Source organism: Ursus americanus, chromosome 5 (genome assembly GCF_024610735.1).
Source record: "Ursus americanus isolate L20-20 chromosome 5, mUrsAme1.1.p, whole genome shotgun sequence".
In the NCBI taxonomy this organism is placed as follows: domain Eukaryota; kingdom Metazoa; phylum Chordata; class Mammalia; order Carnivora; family Ursidae; genus Ursus; species Ursus americanus.
In genome coordinates, this window is record NC_142131.1 from 45,517,840 (window position 1) to 45,536,316 (window position 18,477).

Below are 18,477 nucleotides of genomic sequence, written 5' to 3' on the forward strand. Positions count from 1 at the left end.
GTATGCTGGACCTGTCTGCCTGGCTGGAGCTGCTTTCCAGACACTTCCAGATTCTACACTGTTCAAGCCAAGTCAGGATAAACTTGCCTGTTATGTCCCAAATTGTGCTGATTCTCAACGTAGTAATGAGGAACTTTTATCATTGGCACAAAATGTTTTAATCAACCAATTACTGCAAAATTATAGAAGATTTAAAAGAGCCAGAAAAAATACATGGTTTATATAAACGTGGCAGCAATGATCTTCATTTCTCTTCAGTCCCATGTAGCTCAACAGCTGGGTTTGTGTTGAGGGCAGTTCATTTATCTGCAAAGAGCATATATGGGTAAATAAAGTTCGCAGCTCATTTATCTGCAGGATAAAGTTTGCCCATAAATTTCACAAGTCAATATTATTAAAGGCTGTTGAAATGTCTCCTTCCAGGATGTACACCCTTGATGCATGCAGTTTCTGGACGTCAAGTGGACACAGTGAAGCTGTTATTGAAGATGGGGGCCAATATTAACATGCAGGATGCTTATGGTCGCACAAGTCTATGCCTGGCAACCTATCTGGTACCAACTATATCTTTGGTGGCTGTCAGGGAGTGGGGAGGGCTAAATGTATTGTTATGGGGTTCCCCTTGCAGAAGAGTATTCTTGGATTTATGCAGTTATCCAGTGGAAGCAGAACTTGAATCTTTGCTCCAATCATCTTTGACAATTATAGCACTACGAAGAGTTGGTTTTGTGGATCTGAGTCATTTGGATCTTCCTGACAGTCCTCCCAGGTAGAGGTGATATTGCCATTACAGAAATTTTATTTTCCATCTTAACTGCATCAGAATTTGCCTTGCGGCATTTCTGGACATACTTGGTATTCCTTCTAAGAACGCAGTCCATTAATACCCCGAGTGGGTGGTAGTCCTTGAGACTGCAGGTAACATTGTGGGGTAGGATCAGTTGAGTGGAAGCTGGAGGATGTGGTGAATATTGGGAACTGGGAAACGTGGGGGAGTAGGAGTAGGGAAGAAATGCCAGACTATTAAAGGGCAATACCAAGCATAGGACTCAACCCCCAATCAATACTCAGTATAAAAATTGTATAGAGTGAGTCCTCATCAAGAAATTTCACTTCATTTCCCAACATTAGAGCAAGCTTGTTAAGCCTTACTGAAAACCTTCAAGTCCATCTCTTTTCAAATCCTCCCTGAAATCCTTCTAGGAAACCCCAGGGCTACCTTGAGTCTGTGTCAAGCAAATTCTTAGCGCCACACGTGGGTCATCATTCTCCTTCACCTCTAATGAGGCTCCCGGAAATTTTCACCATAACTATTATTGCTGACAAAGCAGATTCTTGGATTTGCTATTACTGCCCATTGACAACAGGGGATTCGCCCTGGGCAAGCCTCACTGTGTCCTGCAATCTCCCTGCTGAAGTGGGAACGTCCCTTCCCCAAACACCACACCTCCCTGCCACGATCTAGCATAGATTGCAGGAGGCATTGCCCAACTCTTGCAGAGGTTTTCTTTAGAAACTACATTTTCTTTTTCTATTTACATGCTCTCTTTCTCTAGGACTTAGACATGAAACTGGAAAGAATTTTTTGAAGTGTTGGAGTACTTGGTCAAATATGCTTTTCAGGAGTACCCCCTAGACCTCCTGAGTCAGACACTGTGAGCAGACACGGGTAGTGGGTGGGGGAGGTGTCTGAATGTTAAAGAAACCTCCCTGGCCATTTTTATACCCACTCAAGTTTGAAAACCACTGGTCTATGAGTACTAGGTGAAGTCTCATATCTCAGAGAGACACGGGAATGCCTTTCCAGCCCCTTCCCTTCTAGCACATACCCTAATAACTGCTCCTGTTGTGGATTTTTTTTTTTTTTTTATCCAAACTGAGAAGAGAAATTTTGGATCAGGGGGTGGAGGAAGTGAATAGAGATGGTTTCTAAAGTTGGCTGCTACTGCATAGAGAATAGATGGAAACCAAGCTGCACTTCATTCAGAATTCTGAAGTTCCAGGATTGGGAAGAGGTATCCTGTATATCAGAGTGAATAGTGAGCCTAGAGAGGTGCTCCCTTTGCAGACAACTCTCTAGGAATGCATTCTAAAGAGCTACATGAGAGAAGTATGCCTGCATGAGAGCATGTGGCATCATCCTCTTAATGATGCCCCTCTTCTTTGTGGTAACCCAAGGAAGGATCCATCCCTGTTTCTTCTGAGGCTCCCTCCCTGGGAAGGGTGAAGGGTGGTCCTGGGGATTGCACTGTGGAGCCCACCACTCCCTTCTAGCAATGTTTGAGTTCAACTGTTAAAGAGAAACTTGGAAAAGCAGGTATTTAGGAATTAAGTGTCCATTTCAGCTCCAAACTCAGTATACAAATGTACTTACCATGGATGTGTAACCTTAGGCAAATCACTTTACCTCTGTGTGCCTCCTTCCTCATTTGTAAAATGTAGTAAAAAATAATATCCTACATTTATCACAAGTGAAAGAGAAACACATGTGGAACCACCCAGCACATAGTGAGTAAAAAATGTACTTGTTGGTTCTGAATAGTGACCACTGGTTTGAAGTATATTCAGTGATTTTCTGATTTCTTTTCTGAAGAAAAAAAGAAAACCACATACACATAGTTCCAGGAAATGTTGCAAAATGATAAAAATGTTTCAAACCCTCCCCCATCAGAAGATCTCTTTTCAAAAACTGTAAAACTTAGGCAACTCTAAAATTTGTCTGGCATGCCTTTCTTTTGGGTCTCCCAGGCATATTTTTTTCCTTTTAATCAGAGATCTTGATGACTTGGACATTAGAAACTAAAACCAGATTTAGTACATTAGGAACTATAACTGAAGACCAAAAAACATTTGCTTCTACTTAAGACTTACATATTATTTGTCAACTCAAAACGATATTCAATATTAGAACCTATGAAAGTGCTCTTACTGAAAGATTTTTTTCCAGAATTTCCAGAACCAAAAGGTTCTTTTCTTATTATCTTTCTTCTCCATTCATTTAGTAATATTTTTATTTTCATTGCTTCCTGTATTGTGAGGGAAAATCAGTCATTCTTCTCATCTGACCAGGTAGTCTTGAAGCTTAACTATACAGGAGTGGAGGAAGGCAGGAGAGAGAGTTAGATATATCATTCTTCATAATAATAGTTTCATCTACTTATATATCTACTTATAATTGAATGAGGAACCCCAATGGCTCTGGATGAATGTAGGAGGCATTCTCCTTAGCCAAACTTGGTTATCAGTAGGGTTGAGTCAATTACTTAAAGTAGTGTAGAACAGAAAGGGAGGAAGGACTAGCCTGCCATTTTATCTGCCCTTTGAAATGAGAGAGAGTGGGGAAGTGACCTAGTTATAAGTACTAACCAGGAAGGTGACAAGCATGAGGTGCAGCAATATCACTCTCAATCTGGAGAATTAGTGGACAGCAGGGAGTTTACATGAACTTTCTTGGGGAATTCATAGTGGGTGAAACACAGCTACAGGGAACTCTTAGAGGATCCTGGTGATAGCCCCATATTCAGCATCAGAAAAATCAGTCAAAAAGATGGCAGGGTCCCAGCCATTGGATTAGGGCTCAGGTTAGGATTTTAGACATTGGGAGGAGACAGACTGGAATAAACAAAATATTGTCCTTGTGGTTACCAGAAAGGGAACTTGGAAAAGTGGACCAAAGCTTGTTTATCGGATTAGATAAACAGGCACAGAGTGGAGGCTGAATGTAAGAATGACATAGGAGCTCAATTTTTGGAATTGGACCGTGGCACCTGGGTCAGACCATTGACAAGCATGATTTGGAGCTAAACCCATAGAATGAGAGGCTAGAGCTACCATGTGCTGCATTTGGCCCTAGGAACACAGTATAAAAGTGGCAAACAGCAAGTAAGAAATGGGGAATGGGAGACAGAGGAGAGAATCTAGGAAACTCAGGAATCCACACCTCAAGACCTTCAGCCTTCTGTTGAAGTGCCTAAATTGAAGTTGTGGTCCTTAACCACTTCAAATCAATAAAACATGTTTTTAGCCACACTGAAGAAGAAGGAGAAATAAAACTGGAGAAAGTTTGTTGGTCTATGTTATACCAGGCTGTGTTATATAATGACACAGTCGCTCTTGTATTTCAGGGTTGGCTGGAAGGCTGTGTGAGTCTGCTTAGAAATGGTGCCAAGCACAATATCCCAGATAAAAATGGCCGTCTGCCACTGCATGCTGCCACTGCTGAGCCCGATGTGAGGTAAGTAGCCAGGTTCACACAATGCTCATATTGGGAGAGACTTAACTTGGATTAGAATGTCACTTAATCGGGGCGCCTGGGTGGCGTGGTTGTTAAGCGTCTGCCTTCGGCTCAGGGCGTGATCCCAGCGATCTGGGATGGAGCCCCATATCAGGCTTCTCTGCTAGGAGCCTGCTTCTTCCTCTCCCACTTCCCCTGCTTGTGTTCCCTCTCTTGCTGGCTGTCTCTCTCTGTCAAATAAATAAATAAATAAATAAATAAATAAATAAATAAATAAAATCTTAAAAAAAAAAAAAAGAATGTCACTTAATCAACCCTCGGCAGTGAATAAAAACAAAACCTGTCCATTTTTTTTTTGAAGTTGTAGCAAACGGGACCACATTTCAGTAAAACAAAATATCCTGGAAGAATCTTAAACTCTAATCTCAATTCCCCTCCTATTTCAATAAAACCCTTTTCTCCAAACCTCTGATTTAAATGCTGTTTTTCATTATCTGAATTCATATATTCATTCATTCAATCAGGCAGTTATTGATTCAATAACTGTTGAGTGCTTATCATGAACTAAGTGCTATTCTATGCCCTAGGGGTTCCCAGTAAGCACAACAGTGTCTCTGACCTCACAGAGCTTACATTCTAGTGAAGGAGCTAGGTGGCACACTAGTAAACATAAATAGGGTAATTTCAAAATAAATAGGATCATTTCAAATAGTGGGGAGGGGAGTGGAAAAGCCCTGACTGGGCATAAAGATTAATGTCTTAAGTCAGAGTCATGCCAACATTTTTTTTTTAAGATTTATTATTTATTTTAGAGAGAGAGAAAGTGAGCAGGGGGAGGGGCAGAGGGAGAAGGAGAGAACCCCAAAGGAGACTCCCCACTCAGTGCAGAGCTGAGGAGGGGCTCATTCCAGGACCCTGAGATCATGACCTGAGCCGAAATTAAGAGTCAGACACTTAACTGACTGAGCCATCCAGGTGCCCCAGAGTCATGGCAACATTTATGAGTCTGCAGGAGGCAAGGGACCCAGCAAAGTAGAGTGAGACAGGGAAACAAGTGGGTTAGAAAGAAAACCAGGCCTCTGAGCTGCTGGGAGCTATATGAAGAAATATACTCAAGTAAGTTGGATGATCAAGAGGGTCAAATTTTTGTAAGACAGTTGAGCAACAAAGGAAAAAGTTTTGTCCAGACCGAGTACAGCTTCCCCAATCCTCTGTGTCTAAAAGGCCTCAGTCTACAATCTTTCAAAAGCCCCTTGGAGCACCTAATAACAGCATTTCCCTCTGTGGAATCAACAACATTCTGGGCACTTCCTTAACCTCTGTAGCACAGAACATGCCTCTAACAGGAATTTAGCATTTCCCAGAGCTAGGCATGCAGGCTGACACCTCAGGGGGGCATTCTGGGAGCCTCATCCTCTAGATCCTGTGTCTAGAACTGAAACTAATGCTCTCTGGGGGTTCATGAGACCAAGGTTGAGAGGTAACAGGATTTCTTCATTTCATTCTGTTTTACACTAAAAGGGTTTGGGGAAATTCCAGAACTATTCCCAAGCAAGCATTGCCTCTTGTTATCATTGGATTATATCCAGGAATAATAAAAAAAGCTAGAATTTACTCACAGCCCAACAAAACAAGGAAGTTTAGAGAAAAAACAGCAAGCTCAGAGCTAACAATCAATAGACATCATAAAGGGATGACTACTTTTTGATGAATTGGGAAAAAGAGTGATATTTCTGGACAGCACACAGAAATACTTAGTCACAAAATCACACTGTTTTCCCAAGAATAATCTTTAAAAATGTATTTTTTAAAATGTACCTTTAAGACTATTCTGCCTTGATTGGCTCTACGTGGTTCTACCTGCCTCACCCAGCGGTCATTTCAAAATCTGCCTGATTCTGGGAAGATAAATGACAGCTTTTCTTATGGTGATTATAGCTTTTGTAACCCATTAAACCCAAAGCTTCCGTGTTTTAATGCAGGATGAGCTTTGTCCAATGTAGGTGTTCCTGGGCTGGGGGTGGCTCCCCTCCACATGGTAACTCAGGGATCTAAGTTTCTTCCATCTTGTGGCTCCACCAACCTCTAAGATCAAAGAATCCTCTTTGTTCAGCCTGGGAATGGGGAAAGAGTAATGAGATGCCCCCCCCCCTTATTTCTTTAAAATATCAGTCTTTGATACAGTTCACTTCTGCTCACATTCTTTTAATAAAGACTAGTCAACTACCCTACTGGTCCTATACCACACCTGGATATAAGGAGCACTTGGGAATATAGACCAGAATCCACCTCCTGGCAATGACTCCAGTCCAAGAAAGAGGATCATAAATTTTGGTGAAAAGCTCTCTCTGTCATCATGCCATTGCATCTGAGGGGTGAACCAAGACTTGTCAGTCAAAATCACACTCAAAGTCAATTTGGTCAGTTGATTAGGCTCATCATCTCAAATCACTTCAGTAATAAATTGAAAACCAATCCAACTGTACTTTCTCTATTGTGGACATATTAGTCTATTTCTTATTATGCCCAGCAGTGGCCCTAGACTCTCTAGGATTTACATTGCATCACTATAACTGAGATAACACAGAGTTGTGGTTTCCCCTTCTCTTGAAATTATACCTAATGACCCAGCCACCACCTTCGGAAGAGCTGAAGCCAGAAAAATAAACATCCTTCTCTGTGCTGATGATATAGTTTTATTGTCCTAAATGGTCACTTAGCTGATTCTGGAAGATAAAATCCTGCTTTAGTTATGATAATACCACTGTGATAACTAGGAATATCCAAAGGTTAAGATTAACTATTCCAAAACCAAAATATCATTTCTGGAAAATATTCTCCAAAAATGAATTGGGTTAAACCTCAGTAACCCATAAAGCAAAGCAACTGGCTTTGTTACCTAGAAAACATTTAGAAACTAGCTTGCCTTAAAGAATTCCCTGTGAAGTTACATCGCTTAAAATGAGATATTTTATCATTGTTTTATGAGAAAAGTTACAGCCGTGGCAGTGTTTGATAGCATCTGCATTCAGTGTTTTAAGCAGAAAGTAGCCAAGCCATGCTCTCTGGCACAAAAGTTGGCCTTCTTTCTTCCATTTGTTTGTATGTCAGCATGAAATTGTAATTGTTTTCTGAAAAAAAAAAATTGGCTTGTGGGTACTTCCTAATCCTACAGACATAATGCAGAAGGATTGACCTTCCATTAGGCCATGTAAACCTGTTTGCTTAATTTTCCTAAGTGGATACAACTTTAGGCTGGTTTGGCTAACCACTAAAGTATATAGATCTGCATTTACAATGATGAGGAAAAGGAGGACACACAGCATTGATTATTTACCATGTTCTGAGCAAAATTCTGAGTGCTTTCCATGTATTATCTCATCTAATCTTAACCACACCTTTATGTGATAGGTATTTCTATCCCCATTTTGTAGATAAGGAAGCTGAGGCACTAAGAAGATAATTTATTACCTAGTGCCTGTGTGAGGATAAGTAACCTGCCCAGGGGGCCTGCTATGCTCCTAGGATCCACTGCTGTGGATCCTATAGAATGTATTTTAATGGCCACATTCTGTCATTAAGCCCTCCCTTAAGAGGCTTTACAAAACTCCTTATTGTCTCATTGTCAGGAAATACTTTGTCACAGCATTTAAAAAATGAGAAACCACAAAAAAAAAAAATTCTACTAAAGGAGGAATTGCTGTGCTTCTCCTGTAAATTATTTATTTTTACTGTATGGACGCTGTGACTTATGATTATGTTTTTCTCTCCGTATGTTTAAAAAACCCAAAGCCCAATTTGTGTTCCAGCTTTGGCACATATGTAGGACCATAACTGCATCTTCTTTATCCTGCCCTTCTTTTCTTTGTCTAGTTTCTTCACTTGTAATCTTGTTTTACTATATGTATCTGAAAACCACCTAAAATCCTGTTTGGATTGAGGTACAGGGTGGCCAGGTGTGCAATCTCTGGAGTCAGACTGATTGGGTTTAATCTGGCCCATCTTTTAATGACCATATTAACTTATCAAGGCTCAGCTAGCTTTCTTTCCTAGAAAGTATGAATAATACAGTATCTACCTCTTAGTAAATAGGCAGAAGTAAATGAGAAAACATGTGAAAAGCACCGAACACTGTTAATCATCAGTATTCAGTAAGTGTTGGTGATAATGAGGATAGTAGTGATGATCATGATGGAAGGTAGATAGAAATAAATACCACAGATCAATGTTAAAGAACAAATCCCTGCTGCTACTGCCACCTCACCACCTCTCACCCCCGTCTTCTTTACCCTGGCATACACAGGTCCACAAAAAATACATCCACACATACAGATGTGTTGGGCAGGAGGAGTTTCCTCTACCCCTCACAGTTCTTCTAGCTGGACTAAACATCCACTCACATCTAATTAACATGAGATAGATTCACAGGAAAAACTGAAATTTGGTAGCATATGTCCTGGGAATCCACGCAGACATGGAAATTCCAGAGACAGTCAAGCAACATGAGGCTTATCTAAGAAGAAGGGTTGGGGTCTGAACATACAAAGGGGAGGAAGGCCATTAGAAGGAAGGTGAGAGGAGATGTTTGGAAAACAAAGATAGCCCTATTAGACAGGTAAGTTTAAGTAAAAGGGAATCTCTGTTAATAGCTCTCTTCCCAGTAGATGCAGGCAGTTGAAGGGGAGCTAAAGAGCTTTTCCTGAATCTGCTGAGTTTTGACTGCTTTTAACTCAAAGTAAGGTCCATGCGAAAGTGGACCATCTTGGGGTGGCCTACCCTTGGCCCCTACAAGACTGTTGCTAGACTTTAGAATCTAACCATTCAGCTCCTCTGAAACTCACTTCCCTATCTTGCTAGTGCACATTCATCTCTTCTTGTCCCCTGATCATAAACATATGTATGGGCCACATTGTGTCCTTGTACTCAGGTATTCATACTCATTTTAAAATCTGCTAACCCTTAGATTTCCAAATAGCTGCTCCTTCTACTCATTGCTCAGCTGGAGGTTATTTAGAGTGAAGCCTCAGACTGTAGCTGCTTATAAACAAGCCAAGGGGACAAGTCAGTTAGCCCTTTACCACCAGCAAGATTCTGTGATGAAAACAACTCACGAACAAACCAGCCAGTTCCAATACACAGCCGTAGCTAAGCTGCAGCTCAGTAGGGATTTAAGCTGATGCAGGAATAAGGGATTTATAATTATGAACACAAAAGCAAGTTGGTGGACAAAAGCAAAGGAGTGCAGGTTTTATCTCACAGTTCCCTTTCCTGCTTTGAACCCTCAGCTTCTCAGCAGGTCCATGTTTTCTCCCTTTCAGCTCCCCATGGCTTTCCTTGCTTCCTTGGCTTGGACATTCAGAGGGCGCCCGTGTGAAAGAGGGGGCATGATCCTTAAGATGATGCTCCAAAGAGAAAGGAGTTGTGTTTGTACAACACTGCACATGCTAGCATTGGAAGGCGAGCAACAGTTTCTTCTGAAAGCAGCCACAGGGCTCTCTGAAAGTCTTTTTCATGGTCTCCATGGTTACTGGCAGATTTTTTTTTTTTTTTTTTTTTTTTTTTTTTTTTTGCCTGCCGGAGTGCCAGCAGCTCTGCCTATTTTCATGGCTCTTGATGACAGACAGAGGGAGGAAGGAAATTATTTCTTTGGGGTCCTGTTCTCTAGTTACCAGGTGATGTATTCTAACCTGTGGATGGGTGTTATACTACAGGATACTCTCACATTGGCAGCTTTAGGGATAGGAGGACAGACAGCTAGCTTAGGGACCCTTTTCCCCAGCCATCACTGTGCTGGCCAGATCCAGGCTGTGAGCCCAAGGGGCCAGCAAAACAGAGTAGCCAACAGAAATAAGCTGCCCCGCCCCTAACATACATCTAGCTGATCTCTCTCTGTCCTGCCAATCACCACATGGAGATCAGGGGATCCCCAAACATAAAGAGTAGGAAATTTTAAGAAATTATTAAATTATGGGTGCCTGGGTGGCTCAGTTGGTTAAGAGTCTGACTCTTGGTTTTGGCTCAGATCATGATCTCAGGGTCATGAGATTGAGACTCACATCAGGCTCTGTGCTGGGCATGGAGCCTGCTTGAGATTCCCTCCCTCCCTCTCCATTCCCCCTCCCTCTGCCCACCCCCCTCCCTCTCCCTCTTTCTAAAAAAAAAATATTAAATTGTAGAGAAGTTATTGTAGCATTTAATGTCATTCTAAGTACTTTGTATGTATTGACATATTTAAAATCACAACAGATCTTTAAGAAGTAGATGTTATTATTATTTCTATTTCAAAGAAAAGAAAATATGGGCACTGAGAGTTTCCTAGCTTGCCTAAATTTCCTGGCTGGCTAGTAATGGAGAAGGGATTCTAATGGAGGCAGTTTGGCCCCAGCATCTGTTGTCTTACCACTCACTACACTGTCTGTCTGGGAATGCTCCTGCTGGGCATCTGTGCCTGCTGTCCTGCTACATGGGATAAGGTAGGCTTTGTGTTCCTTCCTAGGGAGTTGAGAACAGGACAGAGCTGGTGCTAATAGGAGACTAGGCTAGGGGTTATGGGGAAAATACTCCTGAGCCATCTTAGCACAGAACGAGGGCTCTGAGAAAACAAAACTAAGAGGTCTGCAAATCCTCTGGTAGTTAAGACAGATGTGGGACCAGCATCTGGCAGATTACCCCTCTACCAGGGAATAGCATGAAGCTCCAGGCTGGAAACCAAACACCTGCTTTCTAGTCTAGTCTGGATCACCACCAAGGCAATGCATGATAGCCCTGCAAGTAAGGTAGTGGCTCAAGTCATTTGCTTGCACAAAAAAAGAGAGAGCATACTTATCTGTAAATTTGTGTCCATCTTTGAAGATCAATGAATCTGAGGCACTTAGGAATCAAACGGAATCAAGCAATATAAATTGGCATGTATCGATCAGGGTCATAAGAAGGAAGTCGTGGAATAATAGAAGGTAACTGTAGAAAGCTTCGTGGAAGACTATTGAAAATTAACTAACAAGAGATGGTGACAAAATTCCCCACTTCTACCTCCCCTCCCTCAAACAGGAAATTGTTCTACCCCTAGGCCAGAGGGGCAAAGAAGGGAGCTGTTATTGGGACTTGCTGAGAGCTCTCGTTGTAGAAGAGGATCCACCTTGCAGGAGCCATGGCCTTTGGTAAAGGAAAAAAAGTCATGGTCAGAAAAGGAAGTGGCTTCCCTCCTCTCCCCTGCCAATTCTCCTTGCCAAACCCAGAAAGAAGTCAGAGGGCAAGAGAGTCTGCACAATAAAGACATTGCAGGTCAACCTCAGAGCAGAACATTGCAGGGTAGCAAATGGATTTGAGAAGCAAATAGAGAAATAGCCAGGTACAGGATTCATCCTGTGACCTTTTAGAGGCATCCCCAGGATGTGACAAGAGGTCTTGCTCTCCCCTCCCTCATTCCCATCTGGTCAGAGCCTGACTTCCTTCGGTGTGATCACTGCTCTGGAGCAGCCCCAGAAGATGCTATCTGGCTACGTATGATCTCAGTCTGCTCAGGGTTAGCCGAGGATAGCCAGATTGGACCACAGCTGACCTCTGGCTTTTCCCTCCACTCTCCCCCCACACTTCAAACCAAATGAGCCCTAGAGATTAAACAATGGCCAGTAAGGAGATCGAGAGAAGAGAGTCAGTTGCCAGTTGCCCTTCAGCCTTATAAAGCAACTATAAGGGAAAATATATCCAATAGTGAAATGTAATTACAAAGATAAAAACAGCATTATCCAAAAGTCCAATTATTTTATAGCCTCTTCCCACTAGATGGAGGAATTTTAGAATTCAGAAAGCTTGCATTCAGAGCCACTATTCAAGTCTGTGTACTAGGAGCTTTATTCCTGTTATGGTATTCAGTCCTTTCCATCTGTTTCCATGCTGTTATCGCCATAATTAACGTGAGGATACGGAAGCTCAGAGAGGTTATGCAGTGGTGAGGGCAGAATTAAATCACAGCATTATCCTGCTTCCCCAAAAGACAGTGATAAGACTAGATTTAAACCTTACGCTTCCTGGTTATTTCACCTCCACAGCAAATAACCAGAAGGGCATCCCTAGTTAAGCTCTCTTTGTGTTACAGTTACCACTAATGCAACATGATCGGTCCCACCTTCTTTTCTTCTGTTGTCGGTAGCAATTTAACCCTCAGGACTACATGTCATCTAAGCTGAGAGACAATGAAAATCCGACTGGGGGAAAGGCTAAACCATTTCATTTTTTCAAATAATTCTTCCAAAACTAATTTCCTTCACCATCTCCCCGTAGACAATCCTTTATCATCTTGATTGGGTATATTAGTTTGCTAGGGCTGCGGTAACAGAAGAGCACAGACTGGATGGCTTAAGCAACAAAAATTCATTTTTTCAGATTTCTGGAGGCTGGAAGTTCACAAGCAAGGTGCCAGCAGTGTTGGTTTCCTCTGAGTCTTCTGTCCTTGGCTTGCAGATAATCACCCTCTTGCTGCCTTTTTACATGGTCTTTCCTCTGTGAGCCCCTGTGCCTGGTGTGTTTTTATGGGCCCTAATCTCTTCTTCTGAGAACATCAGTCAAATTGGATTAGGGCCTGCCCTAATGGCTTCATTTAAACTTAATTACCTGTTTAAAGGCTCAGTCTCCAAATACAGTCACATTCTGAGGCACTGGAGGTCAGAGCCCTATGAATGTGGAGGTTGTGGGGGGAGACACAATTCAGTTCATAGCAATGATTGATTACTTTTTTCAGTATCTTTCTCAGTGGTTTTCAGACCTGTTTACCAGAATTTCCTGAACAGGCCTTTTAAACTGTGAAAGCTGAGCTTCTCTCCAGACCTACTGAGTCAGAAACCCTGAATATAGAATCCAGGTATTTGTGGTTTTAAAAAATTTCCCCTGGAGATTCTGAGATGGAGCCAGGGTTAAAACTTCTAGGGTTGCCTGGGTGCCTCAGTCGGATAAGCATCTGCCTTCAACTCAGGTCATGATCCCAGGGTCCTAGGATCAAGGCCTGCATCGGGCTCCTTGCTCAGCAGGGGGATCTGTTTCTCCCTCTGCCTACCCCCCCCCCCCCCCCCACCGCTCAGCTCTCTCTCGCTCACTCTCTCAAATAAATAAAATCCTTAAAAAAAAAAAAACCAATAACTTTCTAGGGTTAAGTGTACTAGAAATAACACTTGCTGTGTTCCAGGCATGCTATAAATGCTGTATGCATTAACTCATTTAATCCTCACACTGAGCTATAAAGTAGGCACTTTTTATTACCCCCATTTTACAGATGAGGAAGCTTAGGCACAGAGAGGGTAAGGTACTTGCCTATGGTCACAAAGCTGGTCAGTAGCAGGGCTGGGATGTGAACCCACACAGTCTGGCTCCAGATTCTGGGTCCCTAACCACTATACTCAGCCACTTCTCTTTAACAGTGTTAACCGCTGTCAACCAAGTGTGGGACCTAAGTGAGATAAGAACTTGAACTTGAGAATCACTGATAGTTGTTTTACACTGATTAGTGTCATTTCATGCTTAGATATTTGCATGTTTTACAAAAAATAAGCAAAGTTGTAAATGCTGACTGTCTCCTAATAATCTATACATTTAAAAGGCATGACCCACATACTGAGTGTGAAGCAATTTGAAAGCAGTCTATACGGTTATGTAAAAGAATAAAGAACAAGTACTAGAGGACTTTAGTTCTTCAAGTGCACACATAGGTACACAGGTCTGGTGAATAAGATGTGCCCAAAGACTCACTTTCTCCATTCCCTTTGTGCCCCACCCCCACCCGAGGCACTGAGGTGGAGAGGAGGTTGGAAGAGAAGAGACAGAGGAATCCCCCCAGGTGCCTTCTCAGGGATCACACTGTCTTCTTCTCTAGGGCTCTTTCCCCTAGATAAACGGAAAGGGCCTATCTTCATTTGGAGGCTTTCAGTGGACTATCTTTCTAACATTATGTTTCCATACAGATTCTGTTCTTACGAGCCTCTTCTATTTTTCTTCACAGGCTCCTAACAGTCTTGGTGCAACAGTCCAATCTGAGCGAGATTAATCACCAGGACAATGAGGTGAGCCTGCCCTCTCAAGGAATAGTTGGCCATTGCACCTGTTAGGGTAGGAGGAACAGCTTTTCTTAACCAGTGCTTCCTATTATAAAGGTTCAGGGAGGGGATGGAGCACATTTTGGGGTTCCTACCATGAGAGGGGACTTTGTGTCTCTATTATTAACCCTCACGCAGAAATTTATCCCCACCCTGGTTATGGGTAGATTCTACTAGGGAAGAATTTCTTGCATTAAGTACTTAAGCATCTATCATGCCGCTGAAATTTTGTAATTTCCCTCTGGATATTGAGAAATAAGTGTTGCTCTTTCCTGTCTTCTTGAGTCCCAGAAACGTCAAGGGCAAGCTGTGGCTGCCATTGCTCTCCCTATGAGAGAAAGATGACAGATAGATGATAATTCTAGGCTCCATGCTCTGGTGGCCACATCATTAACGCCAGTGACCACAGTTGCTGTTTCCTTTAAGTGGCATGAGGCTTCCAAGAAGACAATACAGCCCTCTCCAGCCAAATGCCTGCAGGAGTGGTACCAGATACCAGGCAGAGCTGCCCCAGAGTAGCTTAGGATCTTATTCTAGCTACATCACTCTTTTAAAAAATAGGACTAATTTTCATTACCCAGCCTGTTTTCTTTAATAAGCTTCTTTAAACCGATTTCAATACCTGGTTTTTAATAGATATATACATATATATAATATGTGCTTGGTTTTGTTTCGCTTTACTAAGACAGTCTGGTAATTTGAGAAAGTGTGATAGCATTGACAATCCCAAATTGCACTGTTTTCAAGGAAGCCAGGTGGCCCTAGACAGCAGGGTAGGAGAAGTGCCCTAACTGGGGCTGGGCCCCCAGTCTTTCTTGAGCTTTCTGATTACAGGGTTCCTCCCAGCTGGCTTGGCATTCATGACCACACCAAAAAGCCCCTTCTTCACAACCTCAGTCTGAAGCTGGACATCACCCTGACTCAGTGGTCACATGCAGCTTTCTCTCTTCATGTCTTCAGGGGTTTAAAGCAAAACCCTAGGAAAGAGAGGATTGCACTGTTTTAAACTTCTGCTTTAAAAATGAGAACCAGCAATGAGAAAGCACACTCCAACCACTCTGCCCATGGTGTGAAAGCATGGAGCTTGAGTGGTGCAGTTCTGCTTTGTTTCAGTTTTAAGATTTTATTTATTTATTTGTTAGTGAGAGAAAGAGACGAGAGAGAGCACGCACACAAGCAGGGGGAGCTGCAGGCAGAGGGAGAAGCAGGCTCCCCGCTGAGTAGGGAGCCCGACATGGGGCTCATGACCTGAGCCGAAGGCAGATGCTTAACTGACTGAGCCACCCAGGCACCCAAGTGGCGCAGCTTTTGCCAACTGATCACAAACTTCTAGAGTTTGGGAAAGTTGACAACCACTTCCTCTACCTCCAACTCATACTCTTGCCCAGCAAAACTGGCATCTCTTAGAAAGGGGGAAAATTCAGTCATTCATACCCTAAAGCTTACCTCCTCTTGGAGACCTCCAACTCTGTTCAGTCTTCAGCTAAAAGAACATCTTCCAGCAAAGTGATAGTTTCCTACTCTTCTCCACCCTGCAAGGCCCCTGGCTGCTGGGGACAGCGAAAGTGGACCCAATCTTCCTAACAGTGGTAATTGTTACACTTTTTGGATAATATGTGCTAAATATTAGAAATGTCTCCAGTTCCTTCACATGCAAAGTAACCTCTCAGAGGAGATTCCTCCCTCTGTGACACCAGCGTTGTGACCCAGTGACTTTTATGTACAGAGAGCAGTACCTCAAAAAGGACACTTACATCCAATGTTGCAGCTTCCTTTTTGGGACGTGCCCTAGCACGTCTGAAACCCATCTAAGCCAACTGCTAATGCTTGACTGTGTTTGTACGTACGTAGTTTATGTACGTACACACACACACACACACACACACACAGAGCAATGATATATATATCATTGCTAGTATGAGTCAATCCATATAAATTTATAAGGGCAAAGAACTCTCTACCTCTGGGAAATAAGGATGGTTCTGACATGGAAAGAACACAGCAAAGGCTTTTTTTCATTCACCACATTGGTAGATTTCCTACATTCGGCCTCTCAGTGTTCTGAACAAGCAATGGCCCCCTCTCCCCCTCCCTCAATCACTTTGCCAGTGAGCTCCAAGCACAACGCAGTCTCCATTATATATGAGGGGATAACAGTTAAAGCGTAGGTGCATGCACACCCTGCATCTGCTAAATAACGGAAAGGAAAAAAGATCAAAGGCAAAAGGAATGAGGAAAAAGGTAAGTTAACGCGGCTAGTGAAGCATTAGGGTTTTCTAATACAAGAGGAAAGAGCAAGGCATACCTCTACATAGTCTGAATGAAATTATTTTCCGAGAAAAACTGAAGGACTCCCAATCTTATCACAATAATGATTAAAGATTAAAGGATCAATTAGTAGAAATCTAATTTCATTAAGAGATAGATTATAAACTGAAACTACGGAATAGAGGAAGAAAGCAAGCCTCTCTCCTATAGCTGTTCAAGTAAAATAAAACACGAGGTAGTACTTCGTATCAGGGAAGTGCGTATCACTTTAGTAGTTGTCCTGATCTGAGCTCAGTGACTTAAAACAATTGTTTTGCATTATTAGTTTTTACTTGTGTAATATGTAAACACATTTGCCTTTTAAAAATTTAAATAAGTAAGGATATTTGATTACTTCTACCCTACCACCTTAGCCCCCAGGTAATCACTGTCTGATGTGTCTCTTTCCCGATGTCTTCTGTATATTCACAGACACTGTGGACTGTAACATAAAAGGTATCACACTCCACATGTTGTTCTACAACTTTGGTTTTTCACTCAACAGTATGTCTTAGAGCTCTATTCATGTCGATACATATAGATCCGGCTAATTCCTTTTAATGGTTTCATGATGTTCCACACTATGAAAATAGCTCCATTTATATTGGTATTCCCCTGTGAATGTATATTTAGGTTGTCTCCAATTTTTCACTATCACAAACACGCCTCTAAAGAATGTTCTTATATAAGCCTCCTCAAGTATTTTACACAATCATTTCTCTAGAAAAACCAATGTTGGAAACCAAGATGTACATTTTTATCTTTAATGCACACCCCTGGTGCTTCTCCAAGATGGCTGTATCAATTTATAGCTCCACCTGCCGTTGAATAGTGTGCTGGTCATGTTTTCTTGTTGCTTTAATTTGCATTTCGCTGATAGCTAATGAGATTGAGTACCATTTCATAGGCATAACGGCCATTTTTATATCTTCTTTTGTGACTTGCCTATTTCGATTTTTTTGTCCATTCATTTGTTGGGTTACTTTGTCATTTTTGTATGGATTCATAGTTTATTTTCTTTTCTTTTTTTTTTTAAAGATTTATTTATTTATTAGACAGAGAGAGACAGCCAGCGAGAGAGGGAACACAAGCAGGGGGAGTGGGAGAGGCAGAAGCAGGCTCATAGCGGAGGAGCCTGATGTGGGGCTCGATCCCATAACGCCGGGATCACGCCCTGAGCCGAAGGCAGACGCTTAACCGCTGTGCCACCCAGGCGCCCCCATAGTTTATTTTCTATTCTGAACATTAGTCCTTTGCTGTTGGATTACAAATAGTTTTTCACAGTCCATTGCTCATTTTAGAACTGTCTGTGATGTCTTTTCTAGTACAGAAATTTTAAAATATGATATAATCAAAGTGATCATTCTTGTTCCTTACTGTTTTCGCTTTTGATGTCTTTTTAAAGAAGGCCCTCCCTAACCCTGCAAGACATAACTACGTTATGCTAAGTTTTCTTTTAATTGTTCTGTTCTAATGATCTGTTTGCTTTTCCTGTTTCATTGACCACAGAGCTTAATTGTAAAGTGACTTATTTACAAGCTATCCACACTGCAGAGTTTGACACTGTGGGAAAGACAAAATGGATCAGATTGTCCTTTGTGCCTTTGTTCTTCTGGACCTCGGAGGAATCACTGACATAGAGAGAGGCTGTCTATTGCAGTTATGGGGACTTGACAAATTGCTAAACTCCTGGAATCTAACCTCTCTTGCTCTCATTTTAGTTTTGACAGGAAGAGCGCCCCATCAAAAGGGGCTATAAACTAATGGCATCTGGGTTAGAACTTTGAATGCATTTTCCAGAGAAAACTGTTTTTTTTATTGTACTTAGGATACATTGTTGATCCTATATTGAAT

General features: G+C 42.0%; 1 protein-coding gene across 1 annotated transcript in view; it reads left to right on the forward strand.

Annotated features, from left to right (window-relative positions):
* Positions 1–18,477, forward strand: part of ANKRD55 (ankyrin repeat domain 55) — a 277,398-nt gene that overhangs the window by 224,857 nt on the left and 34,064 nt on the right. The window contains exons 6-8 of the mRNA XM_045795056.2: positions 424–554; positions 4,125–4,234; positions 14,223–14,283. Of these exons, the coding sequence (XP_045651012.2) occupies positions 424–554; positions 4,125–4,234; positions 14,223–14,283 (302 nt within the window). The remainder of the gene's footprint in view (positions 1–423; positions 555–4,124; positions 4,235–14,222; positions 14,284–18,477) is intronic.